Source organism: Mytilus edulis, chromosome 12, assembly GCF_963676685.1.
Source record: "Mytilus edulis chromosome 12, xbMytEdul2.2, whole genome shotgun sequence".
Taxonomy (NCBI): Eukaryota; Metazoa; Mollusca; class Bivalvia; order Mytilida; family Mytilidae; genus Mytilus; species Mytilus edulis.
The window spans coordinates 52,018,674-52,044,519 of NC_092355.1; the positions used below are offsets into that span (position 1 = coordinate 52,018,674).

General features: G+C 32.1%; 3 protein-coding genes across 4 annotated transcripts in view; all 3 read left to right on the top strand.

Annotated features, from left to right (window-relative positions):
- Positions 1-6,724, top strand: part of LOC139497680 (uncharacterized) — a 34,457-nt gene extending 27,733 nt beyond the window's left edge. Inside the window, exons 17-20 of the mRNA XM_071285914.1 lie at positions 3,488-3,622; positions 4,898-5,074; positions 5,563-5,670; positions 6,621-6,724. Of these exons, the coding sequence (XP_071142015.1) occupies positions 3,488-3,622; positions 4,898-5,074; positions 5,563-5,670; positions 6,621-6,724 (524 nt within the window). The remainder of the gene's footprint in view (positions 1-3,487; positions 3,623-4,897; positions 5,075-5,562; positions 5,671-6,620) is intronic.
- A 3,517-nt stretch (positions 6,725-10,241) lies between these two features.
- Positions 10,242-15,918, top strand: LOC139498764 (dentin sialophosphoprotein-like). Its single transcript, XM_071287301.1, has 2 exons — positions 10,242-10,320; positions 13,849-15,918. The coding sequence occupies exons 1-2, from the start codon at positions 10,250-10,252 to the stop codon at positions 15,791-15,793; spliced, it is 2,016 nt and encodes a 671-aa protein (XP_071143402.1). The 5' UTR covers positions 10,242-10,249; the 3' UTR covers positions 15,794-15,918.
- Positions 15,919-17,879: 1,961 nt separating this feature from the next.
- Positions 17,880-25,846, top strand: LOC139498777 (uncharacterized). Of its 2 annotated transcripts, none has more exons than XM_071287316.1 (3): positions 17,880-17,977; positions 21,339-21,839; positions 25,063-25,846. In XM_071287316.1, the coding sequence occupies exons 2-3, from the start codon at positions 21,360-21,362 to the stop codon at positions 25,630-25,632; spliced, it is 1,050 nt and encodes a 349-aa protein (XP_071143417.1). In that variant the 5' UTR covers positions 17,880-17,977; positions 21,339-21,359; the 3' UTR covers positions 25,633-25,846. The 2 variants fall into 2 exon arrangements, with proteins under 2 accessions (XP_071143417.1, XP_071143416.1); XM_071287315.1 differs by lacking the exon at positions 17,880-17,977 and adding an exon at positions 18,377-18,914.

Sequence of the window (25,846 nt, forward strand, 5' to 3'; positions counted from 1 at the left end):
GTAAAAAAAGTATAAATTACCTGCTAAAAATATCTAAGATTAAGGACTGTCTCTTCATTTTTACACCTTAACATCAAAGAAATCGACCAAGTAATTAGCGGTGTCTTCCTCCTATTCCCACTTTTTAAAAATACTATTCCTTCTATTCCCACTTGCAAATAACAATAGATGTTTTGATAAATAATTTGTTTTTATAACAATCAGGGTTAATTAGAATTTCATCAAATAAAAACTTAAAAATAGAGAAAAGATTGGAGTTAAGATTTATTTTTAAACTTTTGAATGTGTACTTCAAAATAAAGAAAAATCATGATAAATAGATTGGAGTCAGATTTATTTTTAATAATTTTTGAATTTGTAGCTTTAAAAAATTGTCTGCTTTACTAATAAATCATCATATGATATAAATAATATTATAACCAAGTATAATCTTATATATATATATATAAATCTTTATTCTCACAAACCAAATTACAGATTGAAAGGTATAGAGATAATTTTACATATTTCAATACAATTACATAAATATATAATGTACGAAAGTAGATAGAGGCATTCACAATTGTTCACCCAGAAAAGTTTAATTTGTTATTGATCTCCTTAATAAGTTTACAAAGTTCGTTCAGTTCTGTACATTTTGGGAAATTCATTAAGTCATAAAACTTCAATGTGTTTGTTCTATTTCTATTGTAAAATGCAATACATTGTTTTCTACAATTATCGAAAGCTGAACAATTAAAAATGTAATGGTATTCATCACCAATGGCATCTGAATAACACAATACACATTTTCTGTTTTCTCTTTCTATGTTTTGCCATCTTCCAGTTTCTATTGGAGATTTCATGTTCAAAGTTCCAAATTTAAGAAATAAGGATATCTGCCGGTCATCCAAAATAAATATTTCTCAAACTCCAAAGAAACTTTAAATTAACGATAATTTAATGCTTTTTGGTGATTCCTGTTGGCTTAAGATGTGGAATAAAAGTATACTTTAAAATATAATTACTTGGACCAATAATCAAAGATATAAAATAATGGGTGAAAACTGTTAACTTAACTTCATTATTTATTTTGTTTAAAAAAAACAGAATTCATACAGATGCAAAAATAACTTATTACCTGTTCTAATAAAAAAAAAACACTGGTCAATTAACAGTTGATTAAAAAATGTTTGTACAGTATAATCCTTTGTTTGCACAAGTTTTCCTTCTATTCCCACATGAAATTTTACCTTTTCTTACCAGATTTATAAAAAGTGGGAATAGAGGGAATGAACCTAATTAGCGATTGTTGATTACATGTTCATTGTATAAACATACCTGTCAAGGTACATGTATTTAGCCTTAAGGTAAGTAATGACAACTTTATGACTGGTGATTACGATAGACAAATTGATTTGATCGACGAATTTATTTTTCAAAATGTTCAAGGTGCACCATTTTTTGGTACATGGTGCACCATTTTTGCAAACCCAGGGGGTGGTCACCGGCACCGGGTGACCACCCCCTGGATCCGCCTCTGATGGTTGAATTTAGTAGTGTCAACCCTGTGGTTACAAATGTATGACCCGTGTATTTAGCAAAATCCTAAATACACCGTATGGTGGTGCGCCTGTTAGATGCGGAACGTACAGATAAGGTAATAGGTAACAGGTGAATATACTATTGGTATCGGTATTGAATTCGACCCGGAACTTGTTAATTATTGGCAATATTATATATGTGGACTGCAAAAGGGTCTGGAGTGATGTAATTTTTAATCAACACCAATGTCCTATATTAGCTATATATAAAGTTGAATTCTTTGATTTGCCGTTTTTACCTGATGACGGCTGACAAATTGGACCTCGTCATTTTAGTATTATAGATATTTTTTTTTTCTTTGTGGGTCTTTTTTCACGGAAGTATGAGAGTATTTTGATTTTCCTCCCTTTGCACATTTTAAAATAATGATAATTTATCTTTGTCCTTAAAATTTCTTTTGGAACAGGAGATCACTAATTGCAGTTATTGTAAAACCAAAATCATATTGATTACATGTACATACATGTATCAATTTCAAAATATCAATACAAACGTCCATTTTCACTGAAATATGTGTAGTACACAATGTTATTTAGGGGTAGCTAATCGGGATTTTCTCGCTGCTTTAAAGACCATTTAGTGGCCTTCAGGTGTTACCTGCTCTTTGGTCAGGTTGTTGTCTCTTATACATATTCACCATTTCCATTCTCAATTGTATCTTGCATACAATGTTGATAAAGGTTTACAATTAGGAAATATGGTTGAATGTAACCTTGACTGTCGTTCACTGGTTGTGACTTCACAAATGTAATACCGATATGGAATATTCCTGAATTATTCATTGGCAATAGAGGCTCATCGGACCTGACTGCAAGAAAGAGTGATACAAAAAACGACAATGTCTTGTTGATCTAAAATCATGTACCAAAATGTTGTATTGCCTCGCTTCACGGTGCAAAGGTATTTGTTTCCTTTGTTTTCACAAAATTTTGAAATTATTAGCAAATACAATTTCTGAATGGTTGCCCAGTGGCGGATCTATAAATTGTCATAAGTGGGGGCCCACTGAATGACCTAAGAGGGGGCCTGCTCCAGTCACGCTTCAGTGATTCCCTATATAAGCAACCAAATTTTTTCCCAAAAAGGGGGGCCGGGCTCCCTGCCCCCCCTGCTGTGTGATATTTGCTAGAATGATACATATAGTTTGGATCATGTCCAGGATAGAAAAAAAATACTATTTACTTCACCAGTGCTTATTGAAAAATGACCAAAAAAAACCCACTTAAAGGTGAGCTTTTTTAAATATGTATGCTGCTCAGTTTCAAAATAAATAACTTTCCACAAAACTAGTATATATTGATAGGGATTTATTTGAGGAATCAAAAAAGCAACAAAAAAATATAGGGGTCAATGTGCTTGTTTTAGAGATATAGCCATTGGAATTATGGCGGGAAAATGTTCTCTCTTGACTTTTCATAGCTTTATCATTGACCAGTTAAAGCTCTCAAAAACTATTAAAAAATAAATAAGATTTTATAAGACTTTTACAAATGACTTATAATTATACATGTAAAAGATAAATAAAAAGAAAAATGGGGGTTCATGAGCAAAATTTTTTAAGGCATTCAAATGGATAAAACCAGAGGATTTTGAAAATCTGACAAAAATTCCAAAATATGACAAGCAAACATCCTTAAATCATGAACATTTCAGTATAACTTACGATCCTTTTTTTGGTGAAAAGAGTCGCGGAAGCAAGAAAAGCTTATATAAATCCGTCCCCTGAAAATCCGTTCTGTTTTAAAAAGGTTATTTTTTTTCTTTTTTATATTGATATATTTGTGTAATAGAAAATATAACCGGAGTACAGAGAACATTAGACGACACACCAGAAGATCAACTAAAATGTATGTCGTTTAAGAAAGGTTAACTATTCCTTATTTATTTATATATATTTTTATAGAAAATATAACTGGAGTACAGAGGTCATTAGACGACATACATGAAGATCAACTAAGATGTATGTCAGCTCAGTGTCAGGAAGGAGAAATCATTCTCAGATCAGAAACCTGCAACAGTTATTATGAAGGAATATGTGGTAAACAATACCTTTAAGAATGCAAGTGTACATACTCATACATATAATATAAAACATATGTTGTGTGAGGTATGCGTCAATAAGAAGGTACCCAACAGCATACATTTCAACGACAGACAAGTCACTATGCAATATGTCTAACATAATACTAAATCGACCAACACGATTCCAGGGTGTATCTCCTTTCTTCAGTAAAATTCGGACATGTGTCGTTTCACGGTCTTCAACAATGAGAAAAAAAAAACCAATTATATCGTATAGTCAACTTTAAATGCCTCTGCATGAAAAATGTGAAACAATTCATATCAGAAAACACGAATCAAAGACAACCACTGAGTTACAAGCTTCTGGCTATGGGCAAGCTAATGGAGAATGTGACAGGATTAAACATATTAATAACATTTAAGAAATAATTCATGGGGCTTGAATATATCGTGATTTTACCACGGGTTGTCCCTTTATGACAAATATTTTACCCTTAGCGATATCGAGGGGTAACATATCGGCATAAAGGGACAACCCGTGGTAAAATAACGATATATTCCAGCCCCCATGAATTATTTCGATTCTAATAGGACAAATACAGCAACTGTTTTTGATCGAAGCGCTCTAGGTGAAGGCATTATTTGCCGTTCCCATGAATAAACGCACTATTAAATTGACGTAATTAAACGGAGAAAACAGAATAGGTAGCGTGTTAAAACTGTTTGCAATAACATATTTAGATAGATTTAAATGAATCTAAATGATAAATCTACTTATATATGTCTTATTTGTATACAAAAATGGCTTATATAAAACATTTAGCATAGATTGTTTACGTTTCCTTGTTGTGATGATTTTCGGGTTTAAAAGCGTGTATTTTCCCGTAAAATGCTAATATTCTGACGTCGGGTAGCTCATTCATAAAAAAAAACCATATGACGTGGGAGTACGATCGGAACAGCCCAAACACTATAATCATATTTTACCACGGGTGTGTACTCAAAGCGTTTGAAGGACGTCATGTTAAAACAAACCGTACCCTCCCATAACCTACGACAGTTGCGTAACAGCACAACATACATTATAAGAACATACTGTAAAATGTTGCAGTATAAATGGCTTACTAGAAACAAAATATATCGATATGAAGGAACATATAACACTTTCGAATGATCTTTATTCATCCTATGTGTTCATATGAGTTTGTGATGCTTTCGTTTCGTGTTGTTGTCCGTATATTGTATTTGAACAATTGTTTTAGCTCATGTAACCTATCATTTTGTTTTCAAGAATCTGGATTTAATAATGGAAGCAATACAACACAACAATCCGCTGCCACATTATGTGTCAACGCTGATTCATTTTTGCAGTGGTACAATAACAAATCTTTTTGTGACACTGGAAAAACAAACCAACTATGGACCAGTTCAACACGTGTCATTCATACATACGATCTAACAAAAAATGGTTAGTAAGAATTTTAAATACTAAAATGTCTTTTAATTAATTGTGTAATTTTTTCCCTGCCATGTTGACATAAACCTTCCTTCTTCTTTTATGTATACTAGATCATCATGCTCGAGAAATTGCGATATAATTCGGCAAGTGTTGACACAATGACTTTTTAAATTTCGCCAGCAGTACGTCGACTGATAATGTTCTTAAGACATGGAACGATAATGGTCTTCAAATTCGGATATTTTCCTACTGACAAACTGGATTATTTTGTGTTTCAAACACAAATTTATGGTTTCAGAGGAGTTGCGGCAAAATGAAATCCTTTTGTAGTATAGATTCAAATACGACTATATCTTCTATTACAACGATATCCTCTAAGCCCTAAATAATGAAATCTAAATGTATTTTGATTTTATATGTGGGTAAATTAGGTATCCCTTTGAAGTATATCCAACAACTGCATATACCTTTATTAATGCATGATTCATTTTTTTCAGACCAAGACTCGTCTATTAATCCAATGATGTGTCAGTACATGGACATCCGGAATTCATCAACAGCGTTAGGAAACTGCACAGACAGACGGACATTTATATGTAGATTTGGTAAGTTTATGCATTTGACCATATTATTCCAAATCCTTAATTGTCCTCTGAAATAATATAAACAAGAGATTATCTTTAGTTGAAAATGGTTTTGTAAGAGTTATTTACCCTTGGACGCCATATTGAAGGACTCTATGCATAAATTCCTTTAAAAAATCGATGAAATTCAACAGGTTATTGTTGAGGCCATTGAAAACCATTGAAACATTGAAACATTTTATTTCACTAAAGGCCTCACATGAGGCATGATAGTACAACAATATAACAAATAAGATATAATGCATGAACAAACATATTTACAAATGCATGAATAAATGGGAAGGTAAATAGCATTTGTAAATTGACATTACAATTTTACAGAACTTGGCTAAGCTAACAAGAACAAATTTATCTTTGCTGTTCATTAAATTAGAGAAACTCATAGTATTTTTAACTTTACAAATATCTGCAAGCAAAAATTTCAGCCTTTCAGCATTAAAGAAAGTACAATTATATATATTATGAAATTTATCTCCTAGCACATTGCTGTTACATAAATCACATATTCTTTCTGATCTACCAATGCTATAAAATCTACCACATTCAATAGGTAACATATGACTACTTCACCTATATTTACACAAATTAATTCTAAGATCAAAAGGCAATGTAGTTAAATAATCTTCGAAACCAAACTCAGACTTGTACATTCTATGATTTAAACATTTTGACGTATTTAAATATCTGAGCCTTCCATTCATTTACAAATTAATTGAGGTAATACTGTTTCACATTTTTAGACAACTGACAATTTGTATCTATATATTGATTATTCCAGGCATTAATAAAACCACATTCAGATATAATATCTTTTACACAATTCAACCACTTAGAGTGGTAATTATTACCAGAATCAAGTTTATATAGCATTTCATACAATGTACGAAGAGAAATTTTCTCTTTTTTTCCAGTCCCAATACGTTTCCAAAAACCAACCATTCTTGCTTTAATGTTAACAGACATTGGTACTCTACCTAGTTCACCATATACAATGCAATTAGGTGTACATTTTTGAATTTTCATTATATATTTACAAAATTCTAAATGCAGATTCAATAATATCATTTTTCTCATACCCCCAAATTTCTGCACCGTACATTAATATAGGACCAACCATAGCATCAAAAAGTTGTAACAATACATCTATAGGTAAATACAATTTTCTTGCCTTACGTAATACATAAAACATTGCTTTTTTGGCCTGTTGAACCAGTCTAGATTTATTAACATGAAAAGTACCTTTTCTAGAAAATACAATACCTAAATATTGAAAGTCATCAATAACAGATAAACGGTCATTACACAATGTAATATACAAAATGAACTTTATCAGCATGTCGACTTTTAGAAAATATAACAACATTGGTTTTTTCAGTATTATCTTTGAGATTCCATGATTCACAATATAAATACAATGCATTCAATGCTGATTGTAAGTCAACTGCAGATTCTGCAAAAATGACTGTGTCATCCGCATATAACAACAGATACAATTTAAAATACACTTCAATATCATCATTGTCAAATAGTAAATGAGACATATTACAAACATCATTCAGACCACTATAAGCATGTGACGTAAACTCAGTCAAATCATTAAGAAAAATAGAAAATAATAGGGGTGACAGGTTTTCACCCTGCCTCACACCAATATTAGATGCACTCAAATCTGAACAATTAGATCCATCTCTTACACAAGATTTTGCATTTTTATACAAGTTTTGTAATACAATCAGCAATTTACCTTCTATACCATTGTGTAACAATTTTTGCCATAATAATATTCTGTTAACAGAGTCAAAAGCCTTACGAAAATCGACAAAGGCACAATACAATTTTTTTCTTCTAAATAAATACAAATCAATGAGACATTTCAAATTAAAGATATGATCAACAGTGCCATACCCCTTTCTGAAGCCTGCCTGTTCTTCACATAATAATCCTAAACTTTCAAAATAATTGAACAATCTATTATTCAAAATACATGTAAACAATTTTCCATAACAACTCAATATTGTAATACCTCTATAGTTGTCAGCATTTGCATGATCACCTTTCTTTTTAAAAATAGGGCAGATAAAACCCTTTGACCACGAGTCCGGTATAATATCACTTTCAAATACAATATTAAATATTTTCAAAAATACGGGCATAAGTTTACAAGCTGCATGATTCAAAAATTCATTAAGTATCATGTCATCGCTACATGCTTTGTTATTTTTCAAAGACTTAATTGCATTTACAACTTCCTGTTCACAAATAGACTGGTTAAGTACAGTATTATACTCACTAATATTCTCTTGTAATACAACATTAATATCATTTTCTACATTATTCAAATTGGCCATATCCTTGAAATGGTTGGATTCTGAACAGTTATCTGCTCTTTGATTGGGATTGGGTTTACCACAACGGCGACTAAATATGAATTATATTCATTAGATGGACGCAACCGGTACACAATAATACACTGGATATTGTGCTATGCAATTATATCATACTTAATAAGGGGCTTACTGTACATTGATATATTAACAAAGATAATTATTAGATTAGAGTACAAGTATTTTGTAGATTTGTTCTGACCTAGAACATACATTTCGCAAACAAGAAATGCAGTTTTCAAGGTAACAATTACCTGAAGTGCATCAAGTGCATTTATCGGTCGAAACCGGTTACAAACAACGTGTAAATGCATCTGATAAAAACCATAAGCAGTGTATTAGCAATTGTAGTAATCAAATGACAAAATCAAAGTAAACAGCTCTATTCATATGTGAATGATTTATTTTTTGTAGAGAAAATTGTCTTACCAAGTGAAACAGTTGAAAGAAATAATATTATAGGCAAGTACTATAGACATGTGTGTTTATCTAATGCACATGATGACGATTTACGAATCTTTTATTCATATATAACACATGCATGAATCGAATTTTGCATATATATGAATGATGTGAGACATATGAAATAGACATGTGTGTTTATCTACTGCACATGATGACGATTTACGAATCTTTTATTCATATATAACACATGCATGAATCGAATTTTGCATATATATGAATGATGTGAGACATATGAAATAGACATGTGTGTTTATCTACTGCACATGATGACGATTTACGAATTTTTATTCATATATAACACATGCATGAATCGAATTTTGCATATATATGAATGATGTGAGACATATATGAAATAGACATGTGTGTTTATCTACTGCACATGATGACGATTTACGAATCTTTTATTCATATATAACACATGCATGAATCGAATTTTGCATATATATGAATGATGTGAGACATATATGAAATAGACATGTGTGTTTATCTACTGCACATGATGACGATTTTCGAATCTTTTATTCATATATAACACATGCATGAATCGAATTTTGCATATATATGAATGATGTGAGACATATATGAAATAGACATGTGTGTTTATCTACTGAACATGATGACGATTTACGAATCTTTTATTCATATATAACACATGCATGAATCGGATTTTGCATATATATGAATGATGTGAGACATATGAAATAGACATGTGTGTTTATCTACTGCACATGATGACGATTTACGAATCTTTTATTCATATATAACACATGCATGAATCGGATTTTGCATATATATGAATGATGTGAGACATATGAAATAGACATGTGTGTTTATCTACTGCACATGATGACGATTTACGAATCTTTTATTCATATATAACACATGCATGAATCGGATTTTGCATATATATAAATGATGTGAGACATATGAAAATGCCACGGTTCACATCAGCACAAATTAATCTACAGATCAACCAGGAAAGCATATAAACATGGCGAAATTCTCCGACTTACAAAGATCATTAAAGTAGGCCAATAAACAACCACTGACTAGGGTCCAAACTGGGATCGGCACATGCTGAATTATCGTGTGTTCAGACATTTCATTTGTATTATCTCACTCTGCCTTCGAGTTTTAATCACGATCAATGGACAATTCAAACAACATACAGTTACAGAAAATAAAACGCAAATCAACACAGCATACTATATTATAACTGTTAGATAAAAAACTAAACTCCAGTAAATATTAAACGTAACATATAGCATGTTCGTAATCTCTAAAAGAAGGCTAAACAATCAACCTGCTCACGTGAACCTGCTGATACGACATCCTCTAATTATACATGTTGTATGTATTCATAAAAAATAAGGAAAGAACCAAACATAAAAAGTATTAAATGGAGAAACAAAATTGTTTCTGCATGTTATTTGATAGAATATATAACTAAATCAAAGAAACAAGTATGACCTTCATTGGTCGCTGTCTGAGAGATTATTATTAAACACATACGAAATTTTTAGTTACGATATGGTATCGTTATTTGAGTCACTTCTTACATAAAATTTAATCATAATTTCATATGATATAATAGAAAAAAATATATTTTAGTTGCTTATTAGAGGAGTTTTTGTTAAAATTTTTCCTAAGAGGTCGGTATCTTTTTTATTTAATTTTTTACAGGTATATCAATGTATGGACTGATGGGATTAATTTCACTGGTGATTGTCCTTATAATTATTATCGTTGGCATCAAAACAAGGTAAATAGTTATCAAAAGTACCAGGATTATAATTTAGTACGCCAGGCGCGCGTTTCGTCTACATAAGACTCATCAGTGACGCTCATATCAAAATATGTATAAAGCCAAACAAGTACAAAGTTGAAGAGCATTGAGGATCCAAAATTCTAAAAAGTTGTGCCAAATACGGCTAAGGTAATCTATACCTGGGATAAGAAAATCCTTTGTTTTACGAAAAATTCAAAGTTTTGTAAACAAGAAATTTATAAAAATGACCACATTATTGATATTCATGTCAACACCGAAGTGTTAACTACTGGGCTGGTGATACCCCCGGGGACGAAACGTCCACCAGCAGTGGCATCGACCCAGTGGTGTAAATAGTTATCAAAAGTACCAGGATTATAATTTAGTACGCCAGACGCGCGTTTCGTCTACATAAGACTCATCAGTGACGCTCATATCAAAATATTTATAAAGCCAAACAAGTACAAAGTTGAAGAGCATTGAGGATCCAAAATTCCAAAAAGTTGTGCCAAACACGGCTAAGGTAATCTATGCCTGGGATAAGAAAATCCTTTGTTTTACGAAAAATTCAAAGTTTTGTAAACAAGAAATTTATAAAAATGACCACATTATTGATATTCATGTCAACACCGAAGTGTTAACTACTGGGCTGGTGATACCCCCGGGGACGAAACGTCCACCAGCAGTGGCATCGACCCAGTGGTGTAAATAGTTATCAAAAGTACTAGGATTATAATTCAGTACGCCAGACGCGCGTTTCGTTTACATAAAAGAGGGACGAAAGATACCAAAGGGATAGTCAAACTCACAAATCCAAAACAAACTGACAACGCAATGGCTAAAAATGAAAAAGACAAACAGAAAAACAATAGTAATCATGACACAACATAGAAAACTAAAGAATAAACAACACGAACCCCATCAAAAACTAGGGGTGATATCAGGTGCTCCGGAAGGGTAAGCAGATCCTGCTCCACATGTGTCACCCGTCGTGTTGAATATGTGGTTACAAATCCGGTAAATAGTCTAATTCGGTAGGTCACATTCATGAAAGGGAAGGGGATTGTAGTTACGACGTAAGGAACATATCCGGTATCATTTTGAAACGGTTATTCCATAACGGTCAACCAACTCGTGATGGCGTCCGTAAAATTTACGAAGGGATGATTCCAACTTCACCATTTGGAACTCTTGGTTTAATAGCTTCCTTGTGAGCAGCAACTCTCTATCAAGAAAATCATGATAGGAAATGCAAGCACGGGAATATCGTATCAATTAGGAGATATATACCCCGTATGCAGGCGCTGCTGGAATTTTGCTACTTAGAAATGGAAAGTTCACAATTGGAAAGCTGAAATCATCTCTTTTGTCGTAAAGTTTTGTTTTCAACCGACCCTCATTGTCAATTTATAGATGGAAGTCAAGATATGAAGCCGACTTAACTGTATCTGTAGTATCCTTTATCTCTAGTTCGATGGGATAGATGCGTTCCACATAGTCACCAAATTTTGAATTGTTTAGTGAAAGAACATCATCTATATAACGGAAAGTAGAGTTAAAGGATATTGCTAATTTTCTATCTTTCTTTCTAAGAAGTTCCTGCATGAAGTCAGCCTCATTATAATAAAGAAACAAGTCGGAAGGCAGAGGGGCACAGTTTGTTCCCATTGGAATGCCAACAGTCTGTTGAAAAACACGTCCTCCGAACGTAACAAATATGTTGTTAATAAGACTCATCAGTGACGCTCATATCAAAATATTTATAAAGCCAAACAAGTACAAAGTTCTAAACTATCTTGAACTGTTATATAATCTGTATTGCAAAATTCCAACCATAAGGGTCAGGCAATACAATTTAATACAAACATCAGGTATACAATTAAATACAATGCAATACAATGCAATACAATGCAATACAATGCAATACAATGCAATACAATGCAATACAATGCAATACAATATGATACGACTGTCATACAAGTGAGACGTTTAGCGCTATAAAACAAGGTTCAATCCACCATTTTCTACATTCGAAAATGCCTTTACTAAGTCCGTTGGATGTGTTTTACCCTTTGATTTTTCCATTTGATTAGGGACTTTCCTTTTTGAATTTTTTTTTTCGGATTTCTGAATTTTTGTGATATTACTTTTTTCAGGAATATTGCAGTTGTTATCCATTCGTTTGATGTGTTTTATCATTTTATTTTGCCATTTGGTAAGGGACTTTCCGTTTTAAATTCTGTTCGGGGTTCAGTATTTTCGTAATATTACTTTTTTCTAACCAATGAAAACTTAGTCACACCATAATACCACCAATCAGAACCGTTATTTGTTAAGTAATTATTTCAAGATGATGTGATTATTGATTAAGACTAATAATGGCGTCGTAGCGTGATTCGAAAAAAATTTGATACATACTGTTTTTCGTCATTACCAGTTTTTTTTTATAATTAACTCTGATAATGATTTGTTTATGTAATTATGTCATGTTCTACAATATCTTTATGAAAAATCTTATTTGAACTTTGTTAAGGCACATACAAATACCACAATTTGTTACTATGACAGGAACATATAAGACTTTAGCTCACCTGACCCAAAGAGTCAAGTTTCACAATGTGTTTATTTTCCATTATTGCCTATTATCGTGCTAGCTACAAATGACAGGGGAAAACTTTATACAGCTAAAAATAATTAGCAAAGCAAGAAGTCAGCATTGTCGAAATTTTGACTACTTCTTATTGGAGTAATGCCCTTTAACAGCAATTTCACATTTCTTTGCGTTTGTGCGTTTTATATCAATAAACACAATAGATATATTAAGTTAGTAACTCTAGTGTTCAAAATTGAGGCACATATAACAATCTACAAAAATGTCAATATTGTCGAAATTGTCATAAGACTCCTTATTAGAGTTAAACTATAATAAATAGGACACTTAAAAAGCACAAATGCATTGTTGTTTCAATGGCACTCATAGCACATCTTCTAATATCTATATAAGTAGAACATGACTGAAATCGTCCATAACTCCTTATTGTAATTATTGCCCTTTCATGAAGAGTATTACCAATGTTTTCCGTATTAAATGGCCAAAATTCGTCAGTTGACTTCTTATTGGAGCTATGGCTCTTAGTAGTGATTTTTACCTATGTTTGGTGTTTTGCCTATTGTCTTGAAAACCATAATACTTAGACATTGTAAATCACCAAAAGGATCCGTAATACAAGATCAACAAACTCATTTTTTGTAATGAATTTTAGTCCACAATACAGAAAAAACATAAACCAAGGTTAGACCATCAAATTTAAACATGCTTGATGATCATTTTCTGTTAATTTAATTTCTTTTCATAGGGTAGTGATTGGGGATATATCTACTTTTGTTTGGTTTTTCTTTCGACTATTTAGCTTACTTTTTGTAATTGGTATCTGATTTATTCAAGATTTTAAAATTAATTTTCGACCAAAGGAACACACTTAAAACAATTTAAAGTATATTTCGTTGTTTTGTTTGTTTCAGTAATCATGTTAGTAGCAACAAGCGGAAAAAGGAAGATGTGAAAGAGCATGCTGTTGTTGTAAACAAACGTTCATATTCTGTACAAATTACCGAATTGCAATCCCCATTGGAAGACATAATAGAAGACAGCGAAACAAGCAATGAACAATTAAGTGATGGAAGAAACAGCGGAAACGGAAGGGTGTTGGAAGTGCAGACATCTTTCAAAAACGATAAATTAAATAAACGTCTTACAACTTTCAAAAGAGGCAGTCACCAATCAAAACCAGAACTCGGAAACATTACTACTGGAAAAGCTGACGAAACAAGTGATTATGATGACTCAATAAACAATATTTGTCATACTAAAACACAAACGGAACAATCAGTACTTAACTCGAACACTAAGAATATTGAATCACATCACATGGAGCATATTCCCTGTATCAACAGTAGATCTGAACACGAAGACAATTATCATCCTACTAAGGACTTCAAAGAGCAATATCAACCTAACAAGCCTACAATAACCATACATCAGGATAGTAAAACAGAAACAGAAAACAAGATATGTCCCGAGTTGGCTTTACAAGTTGATTTTGATGATATTAAAGACTCAGAGGAGTTTTCAAATCCTGCTAGTCTTATCACAAATCAATTATCTGGTGATAACAACGATATAGAAGATTCTCAAGATGTGTCAAATTCTTCTCGAAGACAAATTGACTATACAGATGAATTAACTGGTGATTACGATGACATTGAAGATCTCGAAGATGCGTCACATGCTACCCGAAGACAAAATCAATTTACAGATGAAGTAGCCGGTGATTATGATGATATCAAGGATTCTAAAGATGTGACAGATTCCTCCCGAGGACCACTCGTCTTTACAAATGATTTTACTGGGGGTGATTATGATGATATCACGGATTCTAAAGATGTGACAGATTCCTCACGAGGACCACTCGTCTTTACAAATGATTTTACTGGGGGTGATTATGATGATATCACGGATTCTAAAGATGTGACAGATTCCTCACGAGGACCACTCGTCTTTACAAATGATTTTACTGGGGGTGATTATGATGATATTGATACTTCAGAAGAAATGTCAGCTCCTTTCCAGTGTACGCATGTCTTCACAAGTGAGCGTATCCCAGATTATGATGAAATTGATGAAAGGATAGACGCAGTAACTCCTAATGAGGAGAAACATATTTTTACTAAGAAACTATCGCTAAAAGGCATATATGATGGCATTGACGAAACAACTCACGAAATGATCCCTGCTAACAATCTGTCCAAGTTTACCTTTACCGAGGAGAATGATAGCAAATCGTCTATTAGTCAGTTTGATGACTATGATGAAATTGAAGATTCCAGTGATACAATGTATACAACAACAGATCCATACATTGGCATGTCCCACGGTAGCAGTGCGACTAAAGAACAATACATGGACATGTCTCAAGGGATCCGTGCGACACAATTATCGAACAGTGATGGTAGCAGTACAACGAATACAAATTCAAATCACTCGCCGTTGGGAAAACGAACCAATGAACCAATATATGCTATATCATCGAAAAAGTCAATGAAAATCAAGTCGAAAGAATCAAGTTTAGTACCTGAAACATTATTGAAAAGTGAAAATATCGCTACAACGAACATATATTCAAATAGTTCGTCACCAAGCATAACCAATGAACCCATATACGCTATATCAACGAAAAAGTCAATGAAAATCAAGTCAAAAGAAGATAATCTAGTACCTGAAACAATATCGAACATTCAAAATATGACTACAACGAACTCAAAGTCACATAACCCATCGTCAAGCATAAGCAATGAACCGATTTATGCTATATCAACGAAAAGTTCAATGAAGATCAAATCAAAAGAACCTGACTTAGTAACTGAACCAATCTATGCAATTTCATCGAAAACGTCAAGTGAAATGTAATCACGCGATCCTGGATTTTAATCCATAGAAGACATAAAAGTAATACAAAACAATGCAAGATGTATTTCATGACCAGTGTCACGAAAATCGACTTGAAACAATGATGACATAGCTCTACCTTGTATGTTGACAAATCTTTCAAACAATTTAGATAATAAAGCACCCTAGTTAACATTTTACTTCAGATAACTAAGTGTGTGCATGACCTTTATTTTAATCTTAATGTTTTTGTTGAAAGTAATTCTGAAAAATAAAAGTCTTCTACAGCATCTTTGTTGGTACTGTGGATTCATTTATTTTCGTGGGTATCAATTTTCGTGGATTGACGAAAAATTGCATTTTCGTGGATATTTGATTTCGTGGTTATGTCAATATCTGCATACAAAGCATATATAAAATGTACGTTTCGTTGAACATTTAAATTCGTGGTTATCCTGTACCCACGAAATCCACGAAAATTGGTATCCAACGAATATTAATGAATCCACAGTATATGTTTGTTTCAATTAAATTTACAAACAATATTTAAACACAGCAAGTACAGGTTTGCTACTATAAGCAACAATGATGACATCTACAGTCGACAACGACATCGACCAGTAAAAATGTAAGAGGTCGTCCCAAAAACAGCAATGGTCGTGAATAAATAACTTGTGTGCTTGTATGTATGTTTTACTGGTCACATTGATGTTTATCTGGTTTAAGTTTTATGCATTTGTTAATATGAATTCAATTTTATATTTCCATTTATAATAAAATAAATAGAAAGGTCACAATTATTTTCTAAACGATGAGCCTCTATCATCTTCGATAACATAGGGGAATTGGAAAATGGTAGAAAAAAACATTTTGGATATCTAGAGCAAGGTCAACTCGATCATGTCCATACAATTTCTACAGATTTTTGACCTGAATGCTTCACAATCGTTTCTTTGTAGTTAGCTCACCAATTTGATTTACAACTCCATTCTGTAATCAGTAATCATTTAGTTTTAGGCTTTCGGTAGATAGAAGGTATCATAAATAGTAATAAGGGTGACGATTTTGGTATACCGGCATTCGTTTTCCAATGAATACATGGATTACACTGAAATCTTCATTATTAAATGTGTCCCTATAAGATACATACATGTGTATGATTGGATAGCAACGACTATCATGTGGTGATGACCACATATAGATATCGAGGGGATTACATGAACAGGTGAACAAAAAACATGATTTAGTCTGTAATTTCGCCCTTCAAATGAAAACGAATGCTGTTATCGATATCTGATAGATGAATGTATTTGTAAAACACGCATTCAGAACTAAATCCGATAGCTTAAAGAAATATGTCAAAGAATTGACCTTGTCAACGATAGATTTAGTTCGAATATATCTTTTATGTACTAATAATAAATAGTAAAGACTATTTTAGTAGACAGTTATTAAATGAAATCAACATACATTTAGCTATAAATGATTTTACACTCAAAGTCAAAATAATGTAATGAGATAACTCTTGGCAGTTGTTTCTTTGTCGACAGTACTTTTTCTGTCAGAAACGAAAAAAGGAGTATACTAGTTCAATCAACGGTAAGATGTTTAAACAGTTTGAGACAACCCAGTTAACTCATGAAAGATATCAGCGTTCAGGTTGTACTTAGCAGGGATTGGGTAATTGAACATGTAATTGTAATTAAGTGTAATGCATTACAATTTTCAATGTAATTGAATGTTCAAGATTTTATTTGAACACTCAGACACAGATACATGTGTAATGTGTAGTTAAGCATTTTTTTAAATTACATGTACTGGTAATGTACTTAATTACATTAAAAAAAAAGCATGTACTGCTAAATTACTTTCAATTACATTTTGAATACATGTGCATGCAATTGTTGGGCAAATCTGATCAAGTCACTCAGTAATAAAGCTCCATAAATATATTATCTTATTCCGGATACCCTCTTTGTTTATGAAAGTCTATACGAGATTTCGTTGGAATGCTCCGTAACTCATTCGTTATCTGTGCGTTTCAAGTGGATTTCAAACTTTGTATCCACCCCTATGTACATGTATATAGAAATAACGAGATGTATACATTTATCAATTAAGTCAAACTGACAATCTGCAACCAATTCATAGACCCTTCAACAAGGAACAGAACCAATACCGTATAGTAAACGTTAAAAGGAACAGGTAAGATAAAATGTGAAATATTTAAAATTTGAAAGCTAACGGTTTTAATCTATCAAACATCAACACAAATGTGGCAGACATCAAATATTGCTAAATTGATAACTTTATAGATAAATGATCAATGTTTTAGTAATTAGGCAATCATTGTAATTATCTAATAGGATATTAAAAACACCCAATTTTTATAAAAAAAATCTGTTCTAAACCATTTGTTTTTTAAATGGACATTATATCAAATAAATATTAGCGGTTTTCTATTAATGTAATTGCAGACACTGTTTGATTGGTATTCCTAAACATGTAAAACAAATTAAAACAAATAGATAAGTTTGAAATGTTTTACATCCTTGATCTAAAAATAGGAACTAGTAATATCGTGTATTCATTCATAGCACTGTACAAAAAAATCGTCTTAACGTACGTTACAAGGACTTAATGACGAGATACAACATGGAACCTCAATGCAAGTGCAATACAGTCCTTGGATTATTAGCTTCAGTTTCCTGGCATTACATGTTTTTTTTTCTAAAATGAAACAATACAATTTTCTTTCTGACACATTTAAGAATTAAACATTAGTTCAAGGACGGTAAATTAAAAGCCAATATTCTGTTTGTGATAGCGATATCTTATACATGTTTGTTTCTGTAGAGCACGCATTGAGGACTAAATCTGATAGCTGATATAATTTGCCATCCAATGTAAACTCTATCAACGAGTTTGAATATATTTTCTCGTAAACAGTAAAGTACTTTAAAGTATAAGGCTTTTGAGTGCACTCAACATACATTTTCTAAAAATACTTGTAAGTGTTCAAAGTCGAAATTATATAACATGTGTAATATGTAGATAACAACGTGCAGTTGTGTGTTTACTTACTGACATAATATTCAGTTGATTTGAAATGAAAGTAGGAGCTTAAAAAAAAAAGATACAGGTAAGTGTTTGTATAAAGAGACAATACATACAATTTGACAACAACCTTACAACACAAACGGAATAAAGAGATCTATAGATTCAATATGCTGTCTTACACAAGTACAACCATGTCTTCAACTGTGTACACCGATCATTGATGAATGAATTGTTCGATTTAAATGGTTATCTTTATCTAAAATACATACACCAATTTGAAACTTAAACATCAAAGTATTAAGGAGTGTTCGAGAGTGATTTGTTTTTCTTCCAAACAACTACTAGTAGGTACTGTTCAAGTAACTATTTACTGCAGACGATATGAATACCATGCATATCATTTCGGGGCTATTTAAAGCTGGCTATGCGGTATGGGCTTTGCTCATTGTTGAAGGCTGTACGGTGACATATAGTTGTTAATTTCTATGTCATTTTGGTCTTTTGTGGACATTGTCTCATTGGCAATCATACTATATCTTCTATTTTTTTTTTATATATAGACGAAACATATCTAAATTGAATGGAAGCGAGTTGACTTTGAAACACTACTGAAATTATCGCAGTGGATGAGTCTGAAATGAAACGAAAACAAATAATATAATTGCCCCGAGTTTAAAATAAACTCACTTTTAGAAAGACTACAATGAGCAAACCCTTGCCAAAACTATGACTTTTAAGGGATAAACCATTACTAGTGTCAACAAGTAGATTTGATATAAAAAAAAAAGAAAACGATGTCAATTATTCAAGGATATACATAGTTTATGTAGTTTTAGAATTAAATAATAAGTAACGGAAATAATATCTATATAAAAGAAAAGAAAATGTATATGGGTTTATGTTGCGCAGTCTTCTATTTGATATGCTCTGTTTACTTTGTACTCTTGTTTGTTTGTCTGTTTTTTAGTTTTTTTTTAGCCATAGCGTTGTCAGTATGTTTTCAACTTATGACTTTAAATGTATCTTTGGTATGTCTCTCTTATACAAATCTAAATCAAATCTAATCAGCAACCTTCGTATACTAATATGATTAGAATCGTTTGAGTGCAGACAGGTTGTTTAAGTATTACTTTATATACTTATATATAACAGATGACGACTTAGTAAAATCAAATCACAACATTGTCTCGGCGCTTTTTAGAACTTGACATGTGGCAAGGAAGAAAGCCAATAGTTCACACTGCCTTTTGTTTTCCTTAAATAACTTAATTGTGATCTGTGTTGTTGTTTTCGGTAGCTTTGGGCAATTACCATGCAGCACGCATCATTGTTCTATAATAGCAAAGATGTTTAATTGACATCAAAGACCTTGTCTGACGAATAACCTTGTTATCAATTTATGTCTCATTTGGTGTCTTGTGGAGAGTTGTCTCATTGTCAGTCATACAACATCTTCTTTTTTTGTATTGATATTCGAAAATAGATAACACAATAAATAGAAAAGTTAAAAGGGACAGAAGCGAAAATATAACATTTCAGTCGATTCAAAAAAATGAATCAACCTTAAGTTAGTGAAATAAATGGACGAATGATGCACATCTCGATCATGTTTTTAAACTTGTAAGTGATTACATATCTCCTGGAATATGCATTTTTTTGGTTTTTGGGAATTATTGCTACTTTCAAAGCACAATTGACTGCATCATGGCGGTAGTTTTTAAAGTAAATGTAGCTACTATAACTATTCAAATGCATATGAATACATATGAATATTATATGTTGATTGATCAAACGTGAATATAAAATATACATATGTTATTTATGAACCAGACGTTTTGACAGCTTAGTACATGAAGTTTATGCTTCATTAGACCTGCTAACTGTTAATTCCAATTTTTCGGACTTAACAAGAGAAAATGAAACACAAATAGTGTAACTAATAAATTTAGAAAATAAAGGTTATATAAAAAAAAGATGTGGTATAATTGCCAATGAGACAACTCTCCACAAGAGACCAAATGACACAGAATTAAAAACTATAGGTCACAATACGGTCTTCAAGAATGAAAAAAGCCCATACCGCATTGTACGCTATGACAAGCCCCAAAATGTTAACAATCGATCTCCAACAAAGGACCAGTATATTGATATTTTTTAAATAACAAAACAATGTGGAAGAACAAAACCTCGCTTTACCTTTTTCAGAAACCAATTGTTAATTTATTAGATAAAGTATAATTTCTAAAATCATATAGTCGGCCTGCAGACATCGTAAAAAAGAAAAGCTGCAATTCAGAAAAATTTTAATACAAAATAAAAAATTCCTAAGTCTACGCAACATGAATCCAACTTTAAACGTTTGGTGATCTCAGTGCTCTGGAAGTGTAGGCAGATCCTGCGTCACATTGTGGCATGCGTCATTCTGAACCTTTTAGTTTTCGTACGTTTATTTTTTTCGATTGTTTAAATTAATCGTTTTCTGTTTTTGTTTTACATTTACTTGCAGGTGTATAATATCACACATATTATGGCAGATGGGAATTTTAGTGACAATAACAAATTCCTACAGCAAAACTGTCGAGACAGTTGGCCTCTTTGGACATGCACGCTTGGCAATGTAAGCGGCATGTGTAGCACCACGCTGTGGTTCATTGTTCTACTTCCGCAAGTATGGAAGAACTTCCGCCGGAAGTCAGTAAGAGGACTCAGTGTACTATGGGCAACATCGAATTTTACGGCATCGTTGATAAACTTATTCTTCGTATTCATATATGCCAAAATACCAATTTATGGTCAAATAAGTTCGGTGTATTGTCCTATTTTAGAATTTGCACTTCTCGTGCAATTTTTGATTTATGGAAAGTACCAAAAGATGCTGAAAATAATTTACCCTGCTGTGTGTGTTGTCACGTGGTCGGCTATTATTGCTGTTGAACTGCTATTCAAGGTGGAGAATTTCATAGAATATGTGGCAATTGTATTATGGTGCATAGAAACCTTTCCACAGGTAATATTTCATAGAATATGTGTTGTATTTATATTTTGGTGCACATATGTTCACATACTAGTTTTCTAAGTGCTATGGTACACGCCTACAACAATGTGAAACATATGTAGGGATGTGAACATGGTAAAGTCATATCACTTGTTGTTGATTTACTTTACAAGAATTAGAGGGTTAAATATAAAGTTTTTATAATAATATTTTAGGTGCACTTAAAAGAAACTATTTTGCATATTATGCACAATAATGATTGATGTAGAATAAACGTTTCCGTGATATGGGTAGTAGTTGAATCTATATGTGCAGCGTGATCAAATAATACAACAATACGAATTAACCTATTCAACGAAAATACTGCAGGTTTCATTTTTCCCCGAAAATCTATGTCTGAAGTATAAACTCGTTTTGTACTTATTAATATACCAAAATATTTATTTTAAAGGAACAATAAATTCAATTTAATAGATATAGGAAGATGTGGTATGAGTACCAAATCAAGTCATAATTGATAAAAGTGAACCATTATAGCTCAAGTTACGGTCTTCAATACGGAACCTTGGATCACACAGAATATAAAGGGACTCCAAAAAATACTATTGTTAACCATTCAAACGTGAAAACCCACGGTCTGATTTCTATATAAAAAAAAATGAGAAACGAAAAACACTTTTGAACCACATCAACAAACGACAACTACTGAATATCAGATTCTTGACTTGGGACAGGTGTGTTTCAATTTGTAGCACTCCGTTGTCAGTGTATCTTTAACGTTTTGAGTTTATATATTCCTTCAGTATTCGCTTTATCTCTAGCACATTTTTTACCAGTGTTTTTAATGTTTCACGAGGTAAACGCTCAAACCTTTTAGCTGCAATTATCAAAATCCTTTGCAATATCGGGTTTTCAATGAAATGCAACTACGTGCTTTATTTAGCTCTTGAATTATTTTTCGAGCTTCACAAGTCTTTTGTTGACAAAATGCGCATCTGGTGTAATCAATTTTAATTCCGGTATCTACGATGAATTTGTCAATTGAAAAAAAAAAACCCATATGAAATTCAAGTTCTTGTGCTTTTAATACTATTATCTCATTTTTTTCCAATTTCATACAATTTGTTATTCATGTTATTTAAGAACGCGAAATCGGTAACACAAAATACGTTGAAGATTTGGTTTTGCAGTATTTCTTATTATTGTTGAGGAAAGCCGAAAAACAAAAATTGCCGCATCATACGTCACAGACTTTCGAATTGTCTTTATTCTTTAAAAAAAAAAAACACAAACAAAATCTTACGACTTATCATCTAAACTGTGTATAAGAAAATTAATCATTATTTAAACGCCTATATTGAACTGGTTTTTTATTTTAAACATAATATAAGAAGACCCTTAGCATATATGAGCGCTCTCTCGTCATAACAATACAAAACGTAAAAGTATGACATACATTCAGATAATTTAACTGTTATAAATAAGAAACCAATGTCATAACATAGAAACATGTATCAATTAAGAAATGTCTGTCGTCAGTTCTTCGATCAAGAATCTTATAATTTTTCTATTTTCTAGCCATTTTTGATTTGATAATTCATCATTCTTTATTAAGGAACAGACATGAAATTAGGGCAATTTTCAACAAATCAATTTTCTTTTGGATTGCCTTAATTTGATATCAGTGCTTCTTGTTACTTTAAAGGGAGTGTTGAACATATTTACACAGGCTATATCGTCAGAGGGATTGATAATTGCACTCACATTTGGTTATTAGGAATTTAAGATAAAATATTCACACTCTATATCGAATGAAATGACGTCGTTAGTAGTTCAGTATCTTAATGCAGCTGTGCTACTTACATTTAAAAAGTAAGGAGGGCAATCGGAAAATGAAATTTAAGTCTTAATTACTTTTTACCATTCAGATGTCCAATTTTTTAGCAGAATTCACAAATAAGGAGGAATAACTTAGTTAGGACCGTTTTTAAAAGAACACGTTCAATTAAAGGTTTGATGTACTATTTAAAAAACATGCACTTTTTCACTTTCAACGTTAATATTGTTCCATATTAAGATCGAAATTGTTTTGTTAGCTGGCACAAAACAAAAGGACAATAAACGCAATACAAAATATAATACAATATTGTGAGACAAATAATTGTTCAACTTGTTTAAATTATCATACTTTGGTCCCTCGTGAACTGTGTCAATCATACCACATCTCATATGCATTGTTCATAATCCTATTGTTAAAGGTGAGAAAAGAAACGAAGCAACAACAGTTTTCCATTATGTATTTAAAAAAAATGTTTTGTTTGAGAGTTATGTAGCTCTAGGGGTAACTTTTCTGTAGTTATTTGGAAATAAGGACCTTTTATAGTTAAGGCATCAATGTAAATATAAAGGAATTTGATGAGACTGTCATCAAAGTGAGAGGGTTAGCGCTATAAAACCAGGTTTAATCAACCATTTTTTACATTTGAAAATGCCTGTACCAAGTCAGGAATATGACAGTTCTTGTCCATTCGTTTTTGATGCGTTTTGTTATTTGATTTTGCCATGTGATTATGGACTTTACGAATTGATTTTCCTCTAAGTTCTGTATTTTTGTGATTTTACTTTATATATAATTACTAAAGTATGACCACTCATCGTTTCATATTGAGTAACAACAGTTATGTGCTGTTCTGATTATAGAAAGTATTTGAATTCATTTCTGGCCTGATTTTTATTCCTGGTAAAACATTCTCTACAATGAAATAGTATTTCGATCATCAATACAGCTGTTCTTTTAAATTATTTTGTATGTGAAAAAGCTGCAATACAATGAAGATATACTAGATTTTATATAAACAGAGATAGATTAATTGAGATTGAAATAGTAAAAACTGTAAGATTTCTGTTCACCTCGATTACTTGTTGCGTATACACGTCAACTGGCCTTGTCACAATAACAACAAGATCTTACTTTGGGAGATGATAAAAACAAGCTTTCATCAAAATATGAGACATTCATGTATTGGTTACTCCTGCTCCATAGGAATACAAGAATCTAATAGATAATAAACTTCAAATTTTCAACGAATAACATATTTTCATAAGGCTTAGTAAACAGAGATTGACAAAACCACAAAATCAAATATCCACGAATATGAAAGTTTAGAGAAATCCATGAAAATTGATGCCCACAAAAATAAATGAATCCACAGTAAATTGTATGTTTTTTTTGTAGGTGTTACTGAACATGAGGCTACAGTCAACCAGTGGTCAAGCGACCGGTTCAGTTGTTATAGCTATGGTAGGAAAGACGACCGACTTTCTCGCCAACAACATCCTTGTCATGCCTATTCAGTATGTCATCATGTGCTATTTTTCAAGCAGTGTAGCATACGTCAACGGTTTCCAAGTAGCTTGGTACTATGGGAACGAGGCTCCTCCTAAAGAATTGGACCAGACAAGAACAAAAGAGTCCAGTTATCAAACCAAGGAAAGGAATGTGGTTGGTAGTGAAATGACGTCATCATATTCAATGAACAATGATTTTCCCTCAGCGGTATCTTCATCCCAAACAAAATTGACAACTAATATTCCGGACGGGCTTAGAAACGCAAAGATCATTTTTGTTGTTAGATGGGTTTCTATGGTAATAATAAGCTGTCTACTGCTGATGTGCGTGATAGGGTTCACCCTGAATGTAGAATCCTTTCTTGGATTGCTAGGACCAACGGCAATAGGACTTGTTCTTATTATGGCTCATGTGTATTTCACCTACTTTAAAAGGTCACATTATGCGCTGTCTTGACTATAGATATATAGCATAACAAAGCAATTCATATCAGTCTATGATGAAAAAGACTATATTTTCTGTATTTTAATCAAATGTGTTTATTTTTTGTGGGATGGTGCTTTTGTTGGCTTAATCGACACTTTTATAAAAACATTTCGCCTTGCTCGTCATAATTTTATTCGTTTATTTGCAAAATGTATAAGTGTAAATAAAAACAGTATACATTTGA

Bases quoted from the DNA above. Each gene is read 5' to 3' on its own strand.
- LOC139498777 (XM_071287316.1), top strand. From the start codon at position 21,360: ATGGCAGATGGGAATTTTAGTGACAATAACAAATTCCTACAGCAAAAC. The intron at 21,840-25,062 runs GTAATATTTCAT...TTTTTTTTGTAG, and splicing joins GCATAGAAACCTTTCCACAG to GTGTTACTGAACATGAGGCT.
- LOC139498764 (XM_071287301.1), top strand. From the start codon at position 10,250: ATGTATGGACTGATGGGATTAATTTCACTGGTGATTGTCCTTATAATT. The intron at 10,321-13,848 runs GTAAATAGTTAT...TGTTTGTTTCAG, and splicing joins ATCGTTGGCATCAAAACAAG to TAATCATGTTAGTAGCAACA.